Source organism: Triturus cristatus, chromosome 5_1 (genome assembly GCF_964204655.1).
Source record: "Triturus cristatus chromosome 5_1, aTriCri1.1, whole genome shotgun sequence".
Taxonomy (NCBI): Eukaryota; Metazoa; Chordata; class Amphibia; order Caudata; family Salamandridae; genus Triturus; species Triturus cristatus.
Window position 1 is genome coordinate 103,916,427 of NC_140587.1, and position 18,636 is coordinate 103,935,062.

Below are 18,636 nucleotides of genomic sequence, written 5' to 3' on the forward strand. Positions count from 1 at the left end.
CAGATGGTGAAGAAGACCAGAGCCTCAACCGATGACGATGTCTTTCAACATGCCCTTGAAGACCTGGACAGCCACTACCAGCCCGTGATATGCACGGCCATCGACCGTTACAACTTCTTCCAACGGAAACAGGCTGAAGCGGAGTCAGTGGAGGACTACGTGGCGGCCCTCAAGAAACTGGCCATCAACTGCAAGTTTAGAACCCTGCACAACGACCTCATACGGGACCAAATCATCATGCACTCCACCCACACGAGTGTCCAGGAAAAGCTCTGGGTGAGCGAAGAGGCACCCCTTCCAGAAATCATTGCGATAGTGAAACGAGCGGAGTTATCAAAACGGTGCGCCCTAGCTGCCACGAAAGACACGGCACCACAAGCCACAGTGTGAAGGATCTCCGACCGTAAGGGTCAATCGTCAAAACCCGTGATGGACTTCGCCACCCCCCACCAATCTACGTCTAAGAGCAGAGGTCCCGGTTGCGCCCCTCCGGGCAAACAAAGAGCTTGCTACAAATGCGGCAGCCACTCCCTTATGGGTAATGACAAAAAATGCCCGGCGTTCCACGTCAAGTGCTCCTTCTGCGGCATCACAGGACACTTCAGCAAAGTTTGCCGTCGGAGACCCAGAAACGCAGCAGTCAAATACATCCATGACGTCTCCGATGACCAAGAGGGAGCGGAGTTCTCTGACCCAGACAGCATCCTGTGCATTGAAGACTACATCCTGGGCATAGGGTGTGTCCCAAGAAGAAAACCCTCCTGCAAGATGTCCATAGGCAGCGTCCACGTCGTTATGGTAGCGGACTCAGGATCGCCCTACACCAGCATCCAGAAACAGATCTGGGATCGAAACTTCACCCAAGTGGTGGGCGACCATCTTCTCCCCACAGACGTCCATCCAGTTACATATACGGGAGAAAAGATCCCCATGGTGGGCTTCCGGCAGCTCCCGTTCGAGTTCAAAGAACGACACACTACAGCGAGGTTGTACATGGCAGAAAAGGGCCCATTGGTCCTGGGTTGGGCTGACCAGGGGGCTCTTGGTATTCAGCTCAACCCCGGTGGCGACACGCAAGTGCTCCTAATGGAGGATAAATCCATGCCATCCTCACTCCAATTAGAGTTCCCCACTGTCTTCAGCGACCAGATCGGGAAGATGAGCAAGTTCTCCCACAAGATCGTCCTAAAAGATGGAGCGGTACCGGTTGCCCACAAAGTCAGGACCATCCCGTTCAACTGCCGAGAAGCGGTACAGCTAGAACTAAAGCACTTAGAAGACGGCGGCATCATTGAACCGATCGAATGCGCCGAATGGCTCGCGCCTTTGGTGGTGGCGCACAACCCTAGCGGGAAGATCCGCCTCTGCATTGATCTCCGCGAACTCAACAAGAACATCATTGTGGAAAAATTTCCGTTGCCTAAAACCAACGAATTACTCGCCCAGACCAAAGGCATCAAGTGGTTCTCTACCATAGACCTCAAAGTCGCCTACCACCAGGTGTCACTTCACCCGCCATGCCGGAAACTTACATCCTTCATCACACCCTTTGGGTGCTACAGGTTCAGACGCATGCCCTTCGGCCTCGCATCCGCGGCGGCCGTCTTCCAAAAACTAATGCACAAGCTGTTCCAAGGCGTCCACGGTGTGCTCTACTTCCAAGACGACATCCTCGTCATGGGAAAATCCCAAACTGAACATGATGACATCTTGCGCACCGTCCTACTCACGCGAGCAGCCAATGGCCTCACGGCTGAACTGGAGAAGTGCAAATTCGGTCTCCGCAAGGTCACTTATCTGGGGCATGATATCAGCGACACGGGAATCACCCCCAAATCGGCGAATGTGGAGGCCATCATGTCAGCTCCCTCCCTGACATCCAAAGACGACGTTCGTTCGTTCCTGGGGCTGGTGGAGTTCTATAGCAAGTTTGTCAGAAACTTTGCGACGAAGACGCACAACTTATGCCAACTACTCAAGGAAAAGAACAAGTTCACCTGGTCTGAGGAAACGGAAGCGGAGTTCTTGGCCATCAAACAAGACATCTGCACGGCGGTTCCCTTACAGGGATTCGATGGCGCTGCATCCAGTATACTCACCACGGATGCCAGCAACAAAGGGCTGGGAGCAGTCCTCTCCCAGAGGGTCTCCGATGGCACCGAGACCACGGTGGGCTTCGCATCACGATCCCTCACCCCCAGTGAAGAGAAGTACAGCGTAATCGAGAACGAAATGCTGGCCACCATCTGGGTGATGGAGAAATTTCGACAATACCTGTGGGGGTCAAGATTTACACTCCGTACCGACCACAAGCCTCTGATCAAGGTCTTACATCCAGTGGCAACGTAACAGCCACGCATTGCTAAAATGACATTGCGTCTGTTGGACTTTGTCTATGATGTGAAATACATCCCGGGCCCACAGAACAGAGTAGCGGACTTCTTGAGCAGAGCGGCGGCCATGGATGATCCCGTCACAACATCGGAGTCGCCTTCATGTCAGATCATGAACATACCATCAGTGCCCAAGACTGGGCAGAAGCCTACACGCAGGACACGGAACTCTCCCAGATCGAGGGGTATGTCATGCGAGGCTGGCCGGAGAAGAGGCACGTCGACGGCGACCTCAGAAAATACTGGGAAGTCCGTGACGAACTCTCCATTGGCGAGGATTCCACATTCCTGCTACGAGGAGACAAAGTAGTGCCCCCGAAGGCGCTGTATGACCGCATTCTGCACATCAACCACGAAGGCCACCTGGGCATCGTAAAAACCAAAAGGCAGATAAAACTGTTGTACTGGTGGCCCGCCATGGACGTCCAAGTGGAAAGATTTGTGAGGGACTGCACCCATTGCGCCCGAGCGGACAAAACCCTGGTCACCCTGAGGCCACCCATGGGTGAATTCTCAACTCCCAATAACCTCTTGGAGGACTTATCCATCGACATCGTAGGCCCGGTCCTAGACACCTGGGGCACACCCAAACACCTCATCGTCGTGGTGGATCGCTATACCAAGTGGCCAGAGGTCGATATCTGCAACTCGGTAGATTCCGATGCCGTCATCACTTTCCTCACCAACATCTTCTTGAGGGAGGGCATCCCCAAATCTATCACCAGCGACAATGGACCCCAATTCACGTCGGCCAAATGGACAGCCTTCACCAACAGAAACGGAATCCGGATGAGGCACACCCCGGTCTACCACCCAGCAGGTAACGGCCAAGTGGAATGCTTCAACCGGGTGATCATGGGCTCGATCCAAGCAGCCATCAGCGCCGGAAGAAACTGGGAGTCCGAAGTCAGGAACACGGTATGGGCATACCGCATCACACCCACCTTGACAGGCTACAGCCCGTTTAAGATCTTAAGAGGCAGAGAACCATTCACACAGCCTGGATGACCATGAGACTCCAAAGCAAATGGTCAACAGCCATTGTCCGCAAGAACATAGCGAAGGCACAAAGCATCTACAAAGCACATTATGACAAAAGGAACAATGTGTGTGGCACCTCATTGGCAGAGGGCGAGTGGGTCTGAGTCAAAAGGGGTCAATCTGGACTCAAAGGAGACAGCAAATTCAGTGAACCCCTGCGGGTGGTAGAAGCATACTCCCGCTCTGCCCTATTGAGCGACGGTAAGGTCTGGTCCCAATCCAGAATGGCCAAGTGCAAAAAGATCCTGCATTGGGGCACAGGTGACAGTGAGCTGGAAGGAAGCCCCAGCGTAGCGGGAGCGGCCGCACCCTCTACAGACCACATGAGCGAGACAGGACCAGCCAGTGCGGGAGGACAATCACCTGGACAACCTATGCCGCGTCCGCCCAGCCAGGACGCAGAGGAAGAAGACATCCCGGGCGAGACACCCAACACCTTCCGGAGAGATCAGGAAGAAGGCATAAGGTCAGACGGACCCCTAGAAGGAAGACAGCTGGGGACTGGAACACACACCCGCAAGGGTCATGCGGTGAAGCTGCCGAAACACCTCAGTGACTTTCAGTTGTGAACCCTTTCCTTCCTCTTCTCCATTTCTCTTTCTCTCATGACGCAGGGGCTGGACACATCGAGAGACGGCACTGAGCGCGAGGCGGTCCGGCTCTCCCCTGTAAAGTATGCGCTTATAAATAAAGTTATTGGCATCACCCCCATAGCCCGGTCATCCTTCCGTGGGCGCCAGTTTCCACCTCCACACCCTGTCCCAGCGGGCTGCACCTGCCCCTTCGAGGTTATTATGTGCCCGTGATGGCAGTGTGTACCTGGATTCTGTTAGTCTAGAAAAAAGTACAGTCCCTTGGGTAACCATGCACTCTAAAAGCTTCTTCTTCATGCATTTCTACCCTTCATATGTGCTGATGCTGGGGACTACTCCTGCCTACTGTGCCCACATTGAAGTAGCCCTCCTCATGCTAGGGTCCTCTGCTCCCGTGTGTGTGCATGCCAGGCATCGGTGCCAGAGGGTGGGCTGCCTGTAGGTCAGTGAGCCCATTGCTAAGCACGTGTGGAAGTTTTCCCTTCCCCTAGTGAGCCTACATGCCAGGTTACTACACCTGTTGGAAAAGCATAACGGGCTGCTGTTTCCACACTGGGCATGCTAAATCGCTGCTGTGCCCCTGCTGCTGGGTAATCCGGGTTTCTATGCCCCTGCTAGGCAGGATGCCTCCATTCTGTCCCTCCTCCTGGCTTTTCATGGCACAATGCTGCATTCGTGAGGCACCTGTATGCCAGGGCGCCATGCGGCCAGGGACAGCTTGAAAGGAGCTCACTGTAGGTATCACCCCAGAGGCTGCCCCGATGTGGCGCGTTCTGTGTGCTTACATTTTTAAGAGTGGTTAATAATGTATTCTTGTGTATATACACGGGCAACTATGTGCAGCAGAGGAAAACTGGAGCTGAGCATGTACAGAACCATCTATCAAGCACTTAGATTCATGTCTGCCTGTTTCACTGAGCTGCTAGGACCGCACAGAGGGCAACCCGAGGCGCTACATGCAGAATTTAAACCTGACTCAAACACACTATCCGTGTTTTGAACTGAAATACAGGAAATGTTTTCTCTATAATATTCCTCCCAGTTGCTGGTTTTCTCACTGACGTGTGTTGCTTTTCTCTATTTTTAGTTTCTTTTAATTATGTAGTTTGTTAATTTAAAACATGCTGCAGCATTTTAATGATGTTTCACACTGAAGTGTCTGCAATAGACTGACATATAGAAAACTATGAGTTCTCTTGGTAACTGGCCGCTGAAGCTAGCTTGCTGTTTGTCTCTATTCTGTTAGTATCACTTTCTATACCAATCTCTCTCTCCCACTTCCTGTCTTTATCTCTGCTTCTCTTTCTTCTTTTTAACCTATTTCTGTCTCTTTTTTTCTCACTACCCTTAGGTCTGGCTTCACAGAGCAGCTATCGCCAAACATAATGTGACCAACCTAGAAAAGAGGTTTCAGGAGCACTACAGAGAGAGGCTTGGCCCTTGATACATGTGGGTAGCCAGGAACACATGGATTGGGCAGAAGTTGTGTGCTACCACAGAATAAACTACAACAAAAAGGTGATGGATGGAACACTTTAATTCATCTCAGCCAAAGGCAATTGTTTGGGATCGCATCCTATCCATCATTTTTCGCCCGCCATGCCACCTAATTTTGGACCCGTCATATGAAAATCAGTCTTGGTCCTGCTCCAATGGGAACTGTTCAGCCCGAACTGCCAGGCCAGGTCCTCTCTGGACCGGAACATAAACAACCCGGGACCAGTTTTGCCCTGAATAGGGCTTATCAGTCGTATATAACTTGGTTCCAGTGGCACAGTGAAAACGGGACCCACATCTAGGCATACCTGTCACACTTAGGGCGTCAACTGCAAAAACAACAATGGAATGCTTGAATTAATCTGAGCCATTGGTAATTACTCAGGCTGTATTCCATTCTATCATTATTGTGCATACCATGCCACCTCAGTTTGAACCCTGCCATATGCAGATCAGTCTTGATCCCACTCCAATGTGAGCAGCCGAGCCCACATTGCCAGGCCAAGTCCTACCTGAACCAGAACACAAGAAGCTCAAGACTGGTTTTGCCTTGACTAGGGTTCATAAGCCAGTATTGGTTGGTTCCAGTGGCACCATGTGCACAGAACCTACGTCAGGGCATAGCCATCGCACTTAGGACGCCAACTGCAATAACAACAAGGTGATGGGTAGAATGCATGAATCAATTTCAGCCACGGGCACTTGCTCAGGCGGCAGCCCAATCCATTATTTTTTTAACAGACCGGTGTTGACTAAGGAGTAAAACCAACAGTGAAGTTTAAAAGCTTCATATGTTTATTGGGCAAAGTCATGCCAAATTACATAGGTTTGGTCTGTTCACTATGAAACGTTATGACATAGCCAGAAGACATGACAAACCTATTGTGAAAAGCATGTGTTAAAGACAATAGACGTTTTAGGATGGATCGTTATTACAACATGCTGAGACCTGTAATCGGCATTGTGTTAAATGAAATCTCAAAGATTGCCGTAGACGCAAGGGCTTTGAATTTGGAAATCCACCCACACAAACCATGGCTATAGATTATTTCCATTATGGTAACCATTATTGGGCCCTAGTAGGGATTTTATATTGTTTTGACAACTTTCTTTTGTATATATTTGTATTTGCATTGTGGTATACCTGATGGCTGCCATGTGGTGACAGGCCAGTTATAAAGGGTATAGGCCTGATTGCTTATAATGAAACTTCACGATAGAGGCAGCAGGCCTGACATATTGATTGTGAAGCATATGGGAACCTCAAAAGGCATTAAAGTGTAGATTGTTATTCTCTGCATTAAGACCTATAGCTAAGTGTTTTGTTAGATGGAATTTCACAGAGTACCATAGTAGGCAAGGGTTTTACTACTGACAAACTGTGGGTGCTGGACATGGCTCTCTCTGAAATGACACCCCCCAAATTTTTTACCTTCATTCCTCCTTGTTTCTGAATTCTGTTTTTGTTGGCATTAAGACTCTGTGCACTTTACACTGCTAACAAGGGCTAAAGTGCTTGTCCTCTGTCCTTTAAACGTGGTAACACTGGCTTATGCCCAATTGGCACATTTCATTTAATTATAAGTCCATAGTAAAGTGGCACTACTTGTACCCAGGGCCTGTAAATTAAATGCTACTTTTGGCCTGCAGCACTGATTGGACCACCCACTAAATTAGCATTGTAAAACATGTCTCAGGCCTGCCATTGCAGCCTGTAGTGTAGTTTCAAACTGCCAATTTGACCTGGCCAAAAAACGTTTTCCAGGCCTAAACCTTCCATTTTAATACATATAAGTTTCCCCTGTGGTAGGCCCTAAACTGCTCACTGGGTAGGGTCCAATGTATTTAAAAAGTAGGACATGTGTTTTTAAGTTGTACATGTACTGATAGTGTAAAACTCCATAGTTCGTTTTTCACTACGATAAGGCCTACCTCTCCCATAGGATAATATATGGTTACCTGATTACATTTAATAAGAGTCAGCTTTTGATTGGGAAAAGGTAGAAATGTCATGTTTTGTTTCAAATAAATTGTAATTTAAAATTCTCTTTGATAGCAACGTTGGATTTTAAGTCACAATTCGGAAAATGCCACCTTTATAAACCTTTCTTCTACTTTCTTGACCTAACCATTTGGTACCTGCTTGCCAATATCCTGGGTCACATGACCCTGCTGTTAGGCTTTGTGCATTCCCTCAGACAGTTAGACAATAGGGCGTAGTTGTAGACAGCATAGGCTATCCTGACAGGATGGGTGGGCCAGAGTTGTTCCCTACATCACCTGCGTTCGGTAGGGGCTGCCTCCAGCACACACAAAGAAACCTCTTTTGTCACCCTTGACCTCTTGGTGGCTGAGCAGGCGAAGGAAGGAACTTTCCAGAATAAGTTGTGGGGGTAGTCTAGACGTCCCCCACCCCTCAAAGGCTGGCACCAGGTATAAATATTCGACCCTCAGAGCAACTTTTCAGGACACTTCTAGACCTGCAGAGGATAACAGAAGGGCAGCCTTGGGCCCCTGAGGACTGCCCTGCTGATTGAAGACTACCTTGTACCTCAGAGGACTGCCCTGCTGCTACCAGAGGAGTGCTCTGCTGCTTGAGGCTTGCCTTGCACCCCCAGAGGTCTGCCCTGTAGCTTGGGGCCTGCCCTGCTGCTTGAACCCAGGACTACTAGAGTGTCTCGCAGGGCTAGTCGGCTGGCCTCTTGTATGAGCTACAGGGACGAAAAAAGTTCCAGAGACCATGAACCCTGCACCAGGCCGCTTCTAGAGTGAGTTTGAACCTCCCAAGTGATGCCCCTCCAGTCCTGGACCCTTGTTGGTGGTGCTGAAGGTGCTGCTCCTGAATGACACTAAAAGTTGGGACTTAGAGACTTTTTCACCGAAATTGCCCTGAGAACCAACAGAAGACCGGGACCTTCCTGCCTGTCAATCTGTCTGAGGTGCATTGCCGGTTGGCCTGTCTCCGCATAAACTCCGGCTGTGTTCTTGTCAACAGCAGCAAATCCTGTTCAGCGGGACTCCTCAGCAAAGGTATCCTGCCTTGTGGAGCCCTCATCCCGCAGGAGATTTTCGACTTTAAAAAAAGTGGCAAAGTCCGGAGGTAGAAACCTTCACCACACCTCCATCCAGCGCCTCCCCAATGGCAACACCTCCTCCTCGGACACCGCCGGCTGCCTTGCCCCACTGAACTTTACTATCTTAGGAACTTTTCTTCAAACATTCTTTTAAGTATGAAGGTAAGGGAGATCGGGCTTACCACCTTGTGGAGACGAACCGGACTGCATAAATATTTAACACAGTGACTGTGACTACCTTTATGCAAAGTGGCCAGAGGAATAAGCACAGGTTAATTTTGTGACTTTTGTGTTTCATTCTGACAAGGACTGTGGTTGTTGTTTAATTATGGTTCCCAACCCCACTCAACCAATATAATAATGTATTACAGTGGATTTAGAAGATCTGCATTGTCAGGCCATCTTAGGAGAGATAATATTTTGCTTTGCCAACTGTAATTTTGTGTACTATGTATTTTTATGCCGAATGGTTACCTTGAGTGAGAGCTTAAGCTCAGTACAGGAGGCCTCATGTGGTTAGGGTCACAAGCCAATGATAACACCTAGAGGGGTGATTGGTTCCCCAGGAAAAAATATTGCCATAGGTCTAATCTGTTTATTATCAAAAGTTATGATAAACGTATTAGGCCTTACATATTGATTGCGAAAATTATATGTTAAAGTCAATAGGCAATTAGGAGTGGATTGTTATTTTTCTGTATTAAAACTTACAGATAGGTATTTTGTTACATAAAATGACAGAGTATCTTCAGAGAGACGGATTTTGGTGTTGGTTACCACCTTTGACAAGGCCTACAGGTAGAAAAGTTGTACTATAATCATTCTTGCTAGAATCTCTTCTTCTCAGCCTGCCAGGATCTTTCAACAACAAAAAAACATTAAATAATATATACGTTTACATATATTAATTTAGAATCATAATAAAAGATAAAGGGCCATTGGGTCAGCTCTGTTCTACCATTGGTCTGTCTGGGTGCCATTTACAGTCTGCCCCCATCCATAACAGCGTGCTGCATGAGGTAATGGTTCAGTCCACAGCAGTCATTGCCTCTCTTGTCTTGTGAATGACGGCATTTTTTGATCACATGCGTACATCCACCTGAAAATGAGTGTGCTTCAGTGTCAGGGCTGATTGGCCAGTCCTTTAGTTTTCAATGTTCTCCTTTTATTGTTCCCCTTTGAATTCCTTGCTTTTCCTCTTTTTATGTTAATGCTTCTTAAAACACACTACAGCTCTCCAAGGAGTGCTAGTGAGTGACTTGCTTGCTTCTCATTTTGTCTGCAGTGCGCCTCATCCCATGTGGCCATTTTCTGGAAACCAGGAGGCCATTATGTTGTCTGTAGTGTAGCATTGTTTTACCAATGTTTTAGCATGGCCAACATGTTGGTTCTGAAAGGGACTGCCATGCTGTAACGTTAAAACAGCCATAGGCTATTTACAATACCTCTGAAAGACAGATACCCGGTGCTATGTTTCGTTTCATTATTGCAGGCATATGCCTGTGCTGTTTAGATGGCAGCATGTTGTCTTTTTCTACTTTTATTCCCTTATTTCATTTTGCATATAATGCTGAGTTTTTCTGCATTTTATTGCTGTTTTATCAGAGTGTGATTGCAGGAATGAGTCAGTAGATGGACGATTTGATGCATGAATATAAAGATGAGTGACAGAGTGCATGTATGATGACTTATTGAGTACCTAAACCCATCAATGACACAAAAGCACTTTAGTTCATAAGCCAGACCTTTTGGCAGTGCCAGTGCTTGTTTTTCTCTTTACACTCTATATCAATCGATTTCTCTCTATCGTTTGTTTTCTCTAGCAAGGTGGTCAATATGAAGAGATCAGCCTGAGACAAGTCAGTACTCTTTTCCCCTATGGTATATGAAATTAGAAAATATTTTAATATTAGAAACGTAAAAATGAAATAGAAATAGCTCACTAACAAAACAACAATGATAATGGTGCATCAGATGTCTGTCAGATTATCCCTAATTTTCACGGGTGTAACTCAGGGACTGCATGGCATCGAAAACCTGATTTGGGAAAAACGAGTAATCTTAAGTTTTCATTAAATTTCCTACAAAACCCTCTTTTCATAGAGGATTTAGGTGGATTTTCCAAACAATCTTCGAATCCTAAGTGATCACTGCCACAGTTGTCCAAACGTCCCTTTTCAATAATGCAAATTCTGGGTTTACATTTACGAAACTTTCACACAATGCGGGACAGCAAGCAAAGTTGCTGCGCTGCATTGCGTGGAGAGGGAAGAGCAGAAATGCTCCATATTTAAAAGATATGAAACATTTCTGCTCTCTCCTTGCGCTGGCACACTGTGTGCAGCCTAGTGCCAACGCAGACACCCATGCATCCAAGTGCACGGGTGCCCACATTACAGTCAGTATTGTTTTGTGCAAGAAGGAGCACCTCCCTACACAAAAAGAATCCAAAGAGGCGTTTTCCTCTTTCTACGTGTGCTGCAGAAGACAACTTTGAACACCCATGCTCGACCCATGTATACCTCCCAGCTTGAAATGCAACTTAATACAGCCCACGCAGGTGCCTTGCCTTAAACATTTTTTACAAAGTCACACAAGGCCAGGCAAATCAGGGCTTGCGTAGCTTTGTACATATTACTGAAGCCTTTGCATGGTCCTTACGTCTGCCTGTTTGATGTGTAATGTAAAGGCTTCATAAATATGGGCCTCTGTCTTGTGTGCAAGTTTTTGTCTTCGTAAGATGATGCACAATCCAGATCTCACACTACTGAACTCTGCCTACCTTCCCACTGAGAGGGTTACCTTCACTTTCTGTATCCCAACCACTGCTTCCAAATATACTAGACCAATGGCTGGATACAAATTATAAAATTCTTTTTGATAAAGCCTTTATCTACGAAAGAAGGATGGACTCTTGGATAATCAGAATATACCATTGTAACTGAAGCATATGTCCTCACCTGTTTTTTTCTTTGAGTCTCAGAGAAAGCTGTATTCGACTCCGCGGTCGCCTTTCCCCTTTCTGTTCAACCACCTTCGTCCAATAAGAAAAGGCCTCATTATAATCTATGATGTAGTTGAACACCGTGAGGCAGGAGAACCTGGGGGAGGCGCTCGCAGGTGGCAGCTGCTTCACCACACTCATGGGATTTGTTAGAGTGTTCACCTTCAAGAGGTGTCCCTGATCAGTCAATACGAAAAGTGTCTCCAGAGGCAGGCAGTACTCCACAGCGGTCACCTGAGTAGGCTTGTCCAGCAACAGTGTGCAGATGACGTCGGCCGTATCAACCGACAACAACCGCAGGGCGGAGTCTTTACAGACGCAAATGGTCCGGATGGGAAAGCTCCCCTTTTGGCTCAGGTCCACAGTTGTCATTTCCGTCACTTGAGAGCCTATTATGGCAAAAAGATCATAGAGATGCTTCACTTGCCATTGATCCATGCTGCACTTGGAGTAAGATACAAGACTGTGCCCTTCTCCGTGCACGACCAGGTCAAGCACATCTTCCTTCCCTTGCACTTCATCCACCTGATCCGCCGTCTCAAGGTCCCAAGTGCGAATTGTGCCATCCAAGGAGGCAGAGAAGAAGAGCGTCCCCACATGATGGAGGGCCAAAGCTGAGACAGGACCTGCAGAAGGAGACGAAGAAGATCAAAACAGCCTTAGTCTCCAAGGATGTCCATCAACACACTGAGGACCACCAAATCAAAGTACATTATGTTCACCTACAACTACATCAGGAAGGGATGTGTAATGTAATTTTATGTCAAGACCAGAGGCTCGGATTATGGGCCACATGTATCAAAGTATTTTGCATTTGCAAACGGTTTGAATTGCAAAATTTGCCCGTTTGCGAATGTAAAATGGCCTTTCTGAATGTATGAAAGACTTTGGGGTTCGCAATTGAGGTAATTGCAATTTTTAGCAATTACCTAAATTGCGAATACAAATAGGGAATCGCAATTTGCGATTCCGTCATGCACATGTAAGAAGCCTTTCCTAAATGCAAACTGTGCATTTAGGAAACGCTATTACCATTGATTTCAACTTGATGGTAAATGTGCAATTTTGGAAAATGCATAAAAAAAGCATTTTCCAAAATGCCATGTGGAGCACACATGCCCCGAGGGCATGAGTGTGCCCTTACATGTGTACCTTTTTTTAGGGGCGCATCAGGGGAGCCTTAGGGCCCCATGCACCCTCACCTTCACATTACCTAATGGCAATTACAGATTAGGTCATCACAAAAAATAGCGCACAAGTCCTACATGGCCAATCCTTGACTCTCGGCGATCCACTTTCATTTAAGGATAGGATCTTTAAATACAACCAAACGCTGTAAGGGCCATCATGTAAAAGGAACCCAACGGCCTTCTGCCCTCAATTAAATAAGAATCTGGAAAAATAGCGCGCAACTCCTACACGGAGCCCCACTCCTTCATTTAAATCTGCCTGGCCTCAAGATGGCTGATCCTTGACTCTCGACGATCCGCGTCTTTCTCTAGATAGGATCTTTAAATTCAACCAACCGTTGCAAGGGCCATCAATTAAGAGGAACCCAACGGCCTTCTGCCCATAATTAATTAAAGAAGAATCTGAAAAATATCACGCAAGTCCTACACAGAGCCCCACTCCCTCATTGCCTGGCCTTAAGATGGCCGATCCTTGACTCTCGGCGATCTGCGTCTATTTAAAGACAGGATCTTTAAAAACAACCAACCGCTGCAAGGGCCATCAAGTAAGAGGAACTCAACGGCCTTCTGCCCATAATTAAAGAAGACTCTTGCCTCTACGCAGCCTCTCATTCTCCAGTGCGCAAAGCACTTTGCCCGTTCCAAGATGGCCGCCCTTGTCATCACATTGAACACACCCTTAGCAAGAGACTGAGCAACACACTGACTCATCCCTGCTGAGGTGATCCCTCAAGGCGAAAACAAATCCACATAGTGAGTGTTACAGGGTGACCAGAATTTTAATGACAAAAACCGGGAAACCTCAAGAAAATAGAACAAGCATTGGCATAGCCAATAGGTCTCGCCTTTGGGACCCTATAAGTATTTAGTTATGCAGCACAATATCCTTGGTGCAACAACAGCAACTGTTGCATGGCTAAACACTTATACGGTCCCAAAGGCGAGACCTATTGGCTATGCCAATTCCTCCATATGCTTTATTGAACATTATAAGGTCCCATAGGGGAGACCTATTGGCTATGCCAATGCTTGTTTGTTTTTTTAAAGGACAAGCAGTGCTATCAGGCTCCGGCTGCCACTTAGTCCACCGCATCCCACGTAGACGCTGCAGACATCTTTGAATGGTTTTAAAGCCAATTCAAAAGCAGTCGCCAGTGTATGTGAATCCCTATCTCAACTGTGAGACTGTTCTCCTGCTTCCCAATTCTATTAAATACAAATTATGTAAAAAGAACATCCCTTTCTGAGCTGCACGGGTCATCCTACCCATCTTTCATGCGCAGATTTGAAATACTGATGGTTTGGGCTTTCCGGAATTCAACTGGTTGAGAGGTGTAGAGAGGCAGAGAGGTGTAGAGAGGTAGAGAGGAAGATAGGTAGAGAGGTGTAGAGGTGTAGAGAGGTAGAAAGGTAGAGAGGTAGAGAGGTAGAGAGGTAGAGAGGTGTAGAGAGGTAGAGAGAGGTAGAGAGAGGTAGAGAGAGGTAGTGAGAGGTAGAGAGGTAGAGAGAGGTAGAGGTAGAGAGAGGTAAAGAGAGGTAAAGCGAGGTAGAGAGGTAGAGAGAGGTAGAGAGAGGTAGATGTAGAGAGAGGTAGATGTAGGTAGAGGTAGAGAGGTAGAGAGAAGTAGAGAGAGGTAAAGAGAGGTAGAGAGGTAGAGAGAGAGAGATAGAGAGAGAGGATAGAGCGGTAGAGAGAGAGGTAGAGAGAAAGGTGTAGAGAGAGGATAGAGAGAGGTAGGGAGGTAGAGAGGGGTAGAGAGGTAGAGAGAGAGAGAGAGAGAGAGGTAGAGAGGTAGAGAGAGGTGGAGAGAGGTAGAGAGAGAGGTCAACAGGTAGAGATCGAGAGGTAGAGGGAGAGGTAGAGAGGGAGAGGTAGAGAGGGAGAGGTAGAAAGAGAGAGGTAGAGAGAGAGGTAGAGAGAGAGAGGTAGAGAGAGAGAGGTAGAGAGAGAGGTAGAGAGGTAGAGAGAGAGGTAGAGAGGTAGAGAGGGGTAGAGAGGTAGAGAGAGAGAGAGGGGTAGAGAGAGGTAGAGAGGTAGAGGGAGAGGTAGAGAGGTAGAGAGAGAGAGGTAGAGAGAGAGGTAGAAAGAGGTAGCGAGGTAGCGAGGTAGAGGGAGAGGTAGAGAGAGGGAGAGAGAGGTAGAAAGAGTTAGAGAGGTAGAGGTAGAGGTAGAGAGGTAGAGGTACAGACGTAGAGGTAAAGACGTAGAGAGGTAGAGAGTGGTAGAGGGAGATAGCCACTGACCTGATGGAACCCATGCAGTGACGTCACTGGACTGCAGGGGACACCACATTCTACAAGTCATACAATTTACAAGATCCAACCTTACATTTCAGACCGACTGTGAAGCGCATTTTAACACACTTAGGAGTGGTTCCCTTTGACTGGTTTCTGATTAACACATTGTTTTGAATTGCTTTTTGTCAGGACCACACTTTTTTATTTATTTACTGTTTTGGGTTGCATAAATTCCTTGCATCCCAGTCGCCTCGTAGGTTAATTATTTAACCCGAGGCAAGCTCGAAAAGGGCTCAAGCATCCATTGGAGAGCCACAGCGGATTACAGAGCATAGAAGCCTACTTTTGAACTTCTACTGACGCAGGCATGGATAATCTACGTCATTCATCCAGGAAGTCCAAGCGGAGAGCACGAGTAAACCCGGAAGTGGAAACTTCGGTGGCAGTGTTCACAATGGGAGCCCCTGAGGGGAGTAAGCACAAGTCTGGTCCCAGCTCCAATCTGAAGCCATCCAATGATCTGTGCTAGACCTTGAATCCAATGGCCATCTCAAAGGATGAAGAATGAGCCCGTACATGGGGGGTGTAATCTACGATATAGGGGGCCCAACCTCTTCAATGGCAGCTCAATATTTAATAACAAATGCCAATACAATACACCTTCATCGTAATGAGCTACTCTACCTCTGTGATAAAATCTTACAAAATATTCCTCGAATAAGAGATGCTCTTTTTGTTTAAACATTTGCTCAATCGCGGGTGCCGCGATTGCTGCAAAAGTAAAGAAATGAATTTTTTTTCTATTTCTTTACTTTTGTGGCAATCGTGGCACCCGCGCTTTAGCTTTAAATGCCTCGATTGCTACAAAAGTAAAGAAATAGAAAAAAACATCTATTTCTTTACTTTTGCAGCAATCGCGCGCCAAAGTAAAGCGTGGGTGCCGCGGGTGCCCAGAGCAACACAGGTCCTACTGAATGGGGCCTCCATGATGTTTGATATTTTCACTCATGTCGCATGTCATCAGTCTTTTCCATATTCATTAGCACACATTTCATATCATGTATTAATTCTGCATTGAAGCATTTCTGTAGATCTTTCAGTATCTCTTGTTGAGGCCTCAAAGCGCTTTCTAAGTTGTCGACCAGGTAGGACTCTTCCAGTGCAGAACGAGGAAGGGTGGTGGTTGCTGTGTCATCTCAAGTGTAGGGTTTTCACGTTGTGAGTGAAAGCCCAGAGTGTGTTGTTCAAACTTGCAGCACCCCGTATAACAGCACTGTACGCATGAGACGGCATGCAAGAGGAGGTGTGAGAGACAACTTTGCACGCAGGGTGCACAAACCAGCATAATTTGAGGTCATCTGTGTCACATGTCAGGAGAGCTAAAGGTTTTTTTGGTGATGTGAACACCGCTGGCTTAAGCGATTACTATTGTTATTCTGGGGTGAGTTCTAAGGCTTGCATGGCAGGACGAGGAAAGCGGTTCTCCAAGGGGCTTAATTTTTGAGAGTTTGGATTAAAAATTACTTGCTCTCTTTTCTAATTTTTTGCTGTGTTCTAATTGCAGTATTCGGGTTGTGAATAGAACAAGCGCGCGCGCGCCGCACGCTTGTTAAACATAGAAAAGAAAGGCAAGCAACAGCCATGTTTAACAAGCGCGCGCCTCGCGCTGCAAATTAAAAAAAAAAAAAGAAAAGGAGACACGTCTGGCGAGTGGTGTGCGATGTGCGCGTGCCATGACGAGAGAGGAAAGCCAGATGGCGCCTCTGCTCGTCATTGTGCGTGTAACCACACGCTCTATGACACCCAGAAATCTGTGGTCGGGCTTTTTTTTTTTTGATAATCAAGTTTATTGGTTTCAATAACAGATCACAAAAAACAATTCTGGCAGTAAGACCATGTACATGATTGAAGAGACCCATTGGCAAGAAAAAGGGCAAAGCCCAGCAAAGTGTCCGCAAGGAAAAGAACAACCCATGCACCCACTTACAATCGTGACAAAAAAGGCTGCACCCCCTAAGGCCACAGGTTGAACCACTTGCCCCATACCTTATTAAAAGGCTCAGAACAACCCCGAGCTTCAAAAAGGGCTTCCTCTTGGGTACCGCACCAATCCACCCCCCTTCTCCACTTCCGCCTAGTCAGTGGCTTGGCCTGGGACCAAAGCATCGCAATATCCCTTTTCGCCACTGCCAATGCAGTGCCCAGGAAGCGCTTATCGACCTGGGAGCCATCGAACACCCCCAGGATCAGGTGCAACAGGTCATGAGGAACCTCCCATCCCAGGGTCTGCATGAGTTCCAGTTCCACCCCCACCCAAAAGGCTCCAGGACCGGGTACTGCCAGATCATATGGTAGAAATCCGCCGGGGCCTGACTGCAACGTGTGCAGGATGGAGAGGGCCGCAAACGAGCCCTGTAGAGGCGTGCTGGGGTGAGGTATGCCGCATGGAGGTAATAGAGTTGGATCAGACGCAGCTTGGAGGAGGTTGTCAAGGTCTTGGGCATCCCTCCAATCAGCGTCTTCTAGGGGTCCCAGCCAACCCTCCCACCGGGCGCGCAGCAAGGCTAGGGATGCGGGGCCATTGTTGACGAGGGAACGGTAAATCCGCGATACTCCCCCTCTGCCCAGATTCCCTATCATCACCTGGGCTTCGAGAGGGCTGAATTCCGGGAAGGAGGTGGGGGACGGAATGTGCAGCCGTAGGGCATGCCTTAATTGTAGATATTTATAAAATTGAGAGGAGTGGAGAGAGGACCTCTGCTGGAGATCCGCAAATGATCGAATGTGGTCCCCTACCCAAACATATCCGAGGAGCAAAATCCCGAGGCGGTCCCAGTGGCTGAAGCCTTGAAGGGATGAAGTTTCTTTCAGCCAAGCGCACGTCCACAAGGGCGTCTGCCTAGTAAGTGTCCCACCCCACCGTGTGTGGCGTAAGGCCGCACGCCAGGCCATGAACACCGTTCGAGTGATGGAGGGGAGGGTGTGTGGTATGGGGACCCTGTACAGGTAGGCTTGGAGCTGTGGAAAATCCATTGACCGAAGTTCCACCCGATATGCTGGGTCGGACCAGCCACCCACAAATCAGTCATGGATCACAAGGAGCCTCGTGGCCAGGTAGTATAGGTGGAGATTAGTGACCCTCATACCCCCGTCGTATGAAGATATGCGACAATGTGCCAAAGAGAGTCGCGGCCGTCTGCCCCCCCCCACAAAAACCGGGAGAGGGTACCGTCTAACTCCCGGAACCAACTCCCTGGGAGATAAAGGGCGATGTTCTGCAAAATATACAAAAAACGGGGTAAGACCATCATTTTGTATAGAGCACTTCTGCCAAGTGGGTTGAGGGGAAGGGATTGCCATTTCCGGAGATCCGCCTTGGCTTTAAATACCAGAGGTGTAATATTTAGGGCCCATTCAAGTTCCGGAAGGAGAGCGACCCACACCCCCAAATATTTGAACGACGAGCTCACGGGGTCCGCCAGAAAAAGGAGGACATCATACGCATATAAGGCAATCTTATCGATCTGGCAGGGGTCCCAAGCCCAGCCATGGATACCGGGGTCCTGACGGATAAGGGAGGCTAGCGGCTCCATTGCTAGCGCAAAT

At 47.8% G+C, this 18,636-nt stretch overlaps 1 protein-coding gene across 1 annotated transcript in view; it reads right to left on the reverse strand.

Annotated features, from left to right (window-relative positions):
• The window catches only part of WDR97 (WD repeat domain 97), a 619,749-nt gene that overhangs the window by 476,905 nt on the left and 124,208 nt on the right, over positions 1 to 18,636 (reverse strand). The window contains exon 7 of the mRNA XM_085604522.1: positions 11,559 to 12,228. Coding sequence (XP_085460648.1) covers positions 11,559 to 12,228 — 670 coding nt within the window. The remainder of the gene's footprint in view (positions 1 to 11,558; positions 12,229 to 18,636) is intronic.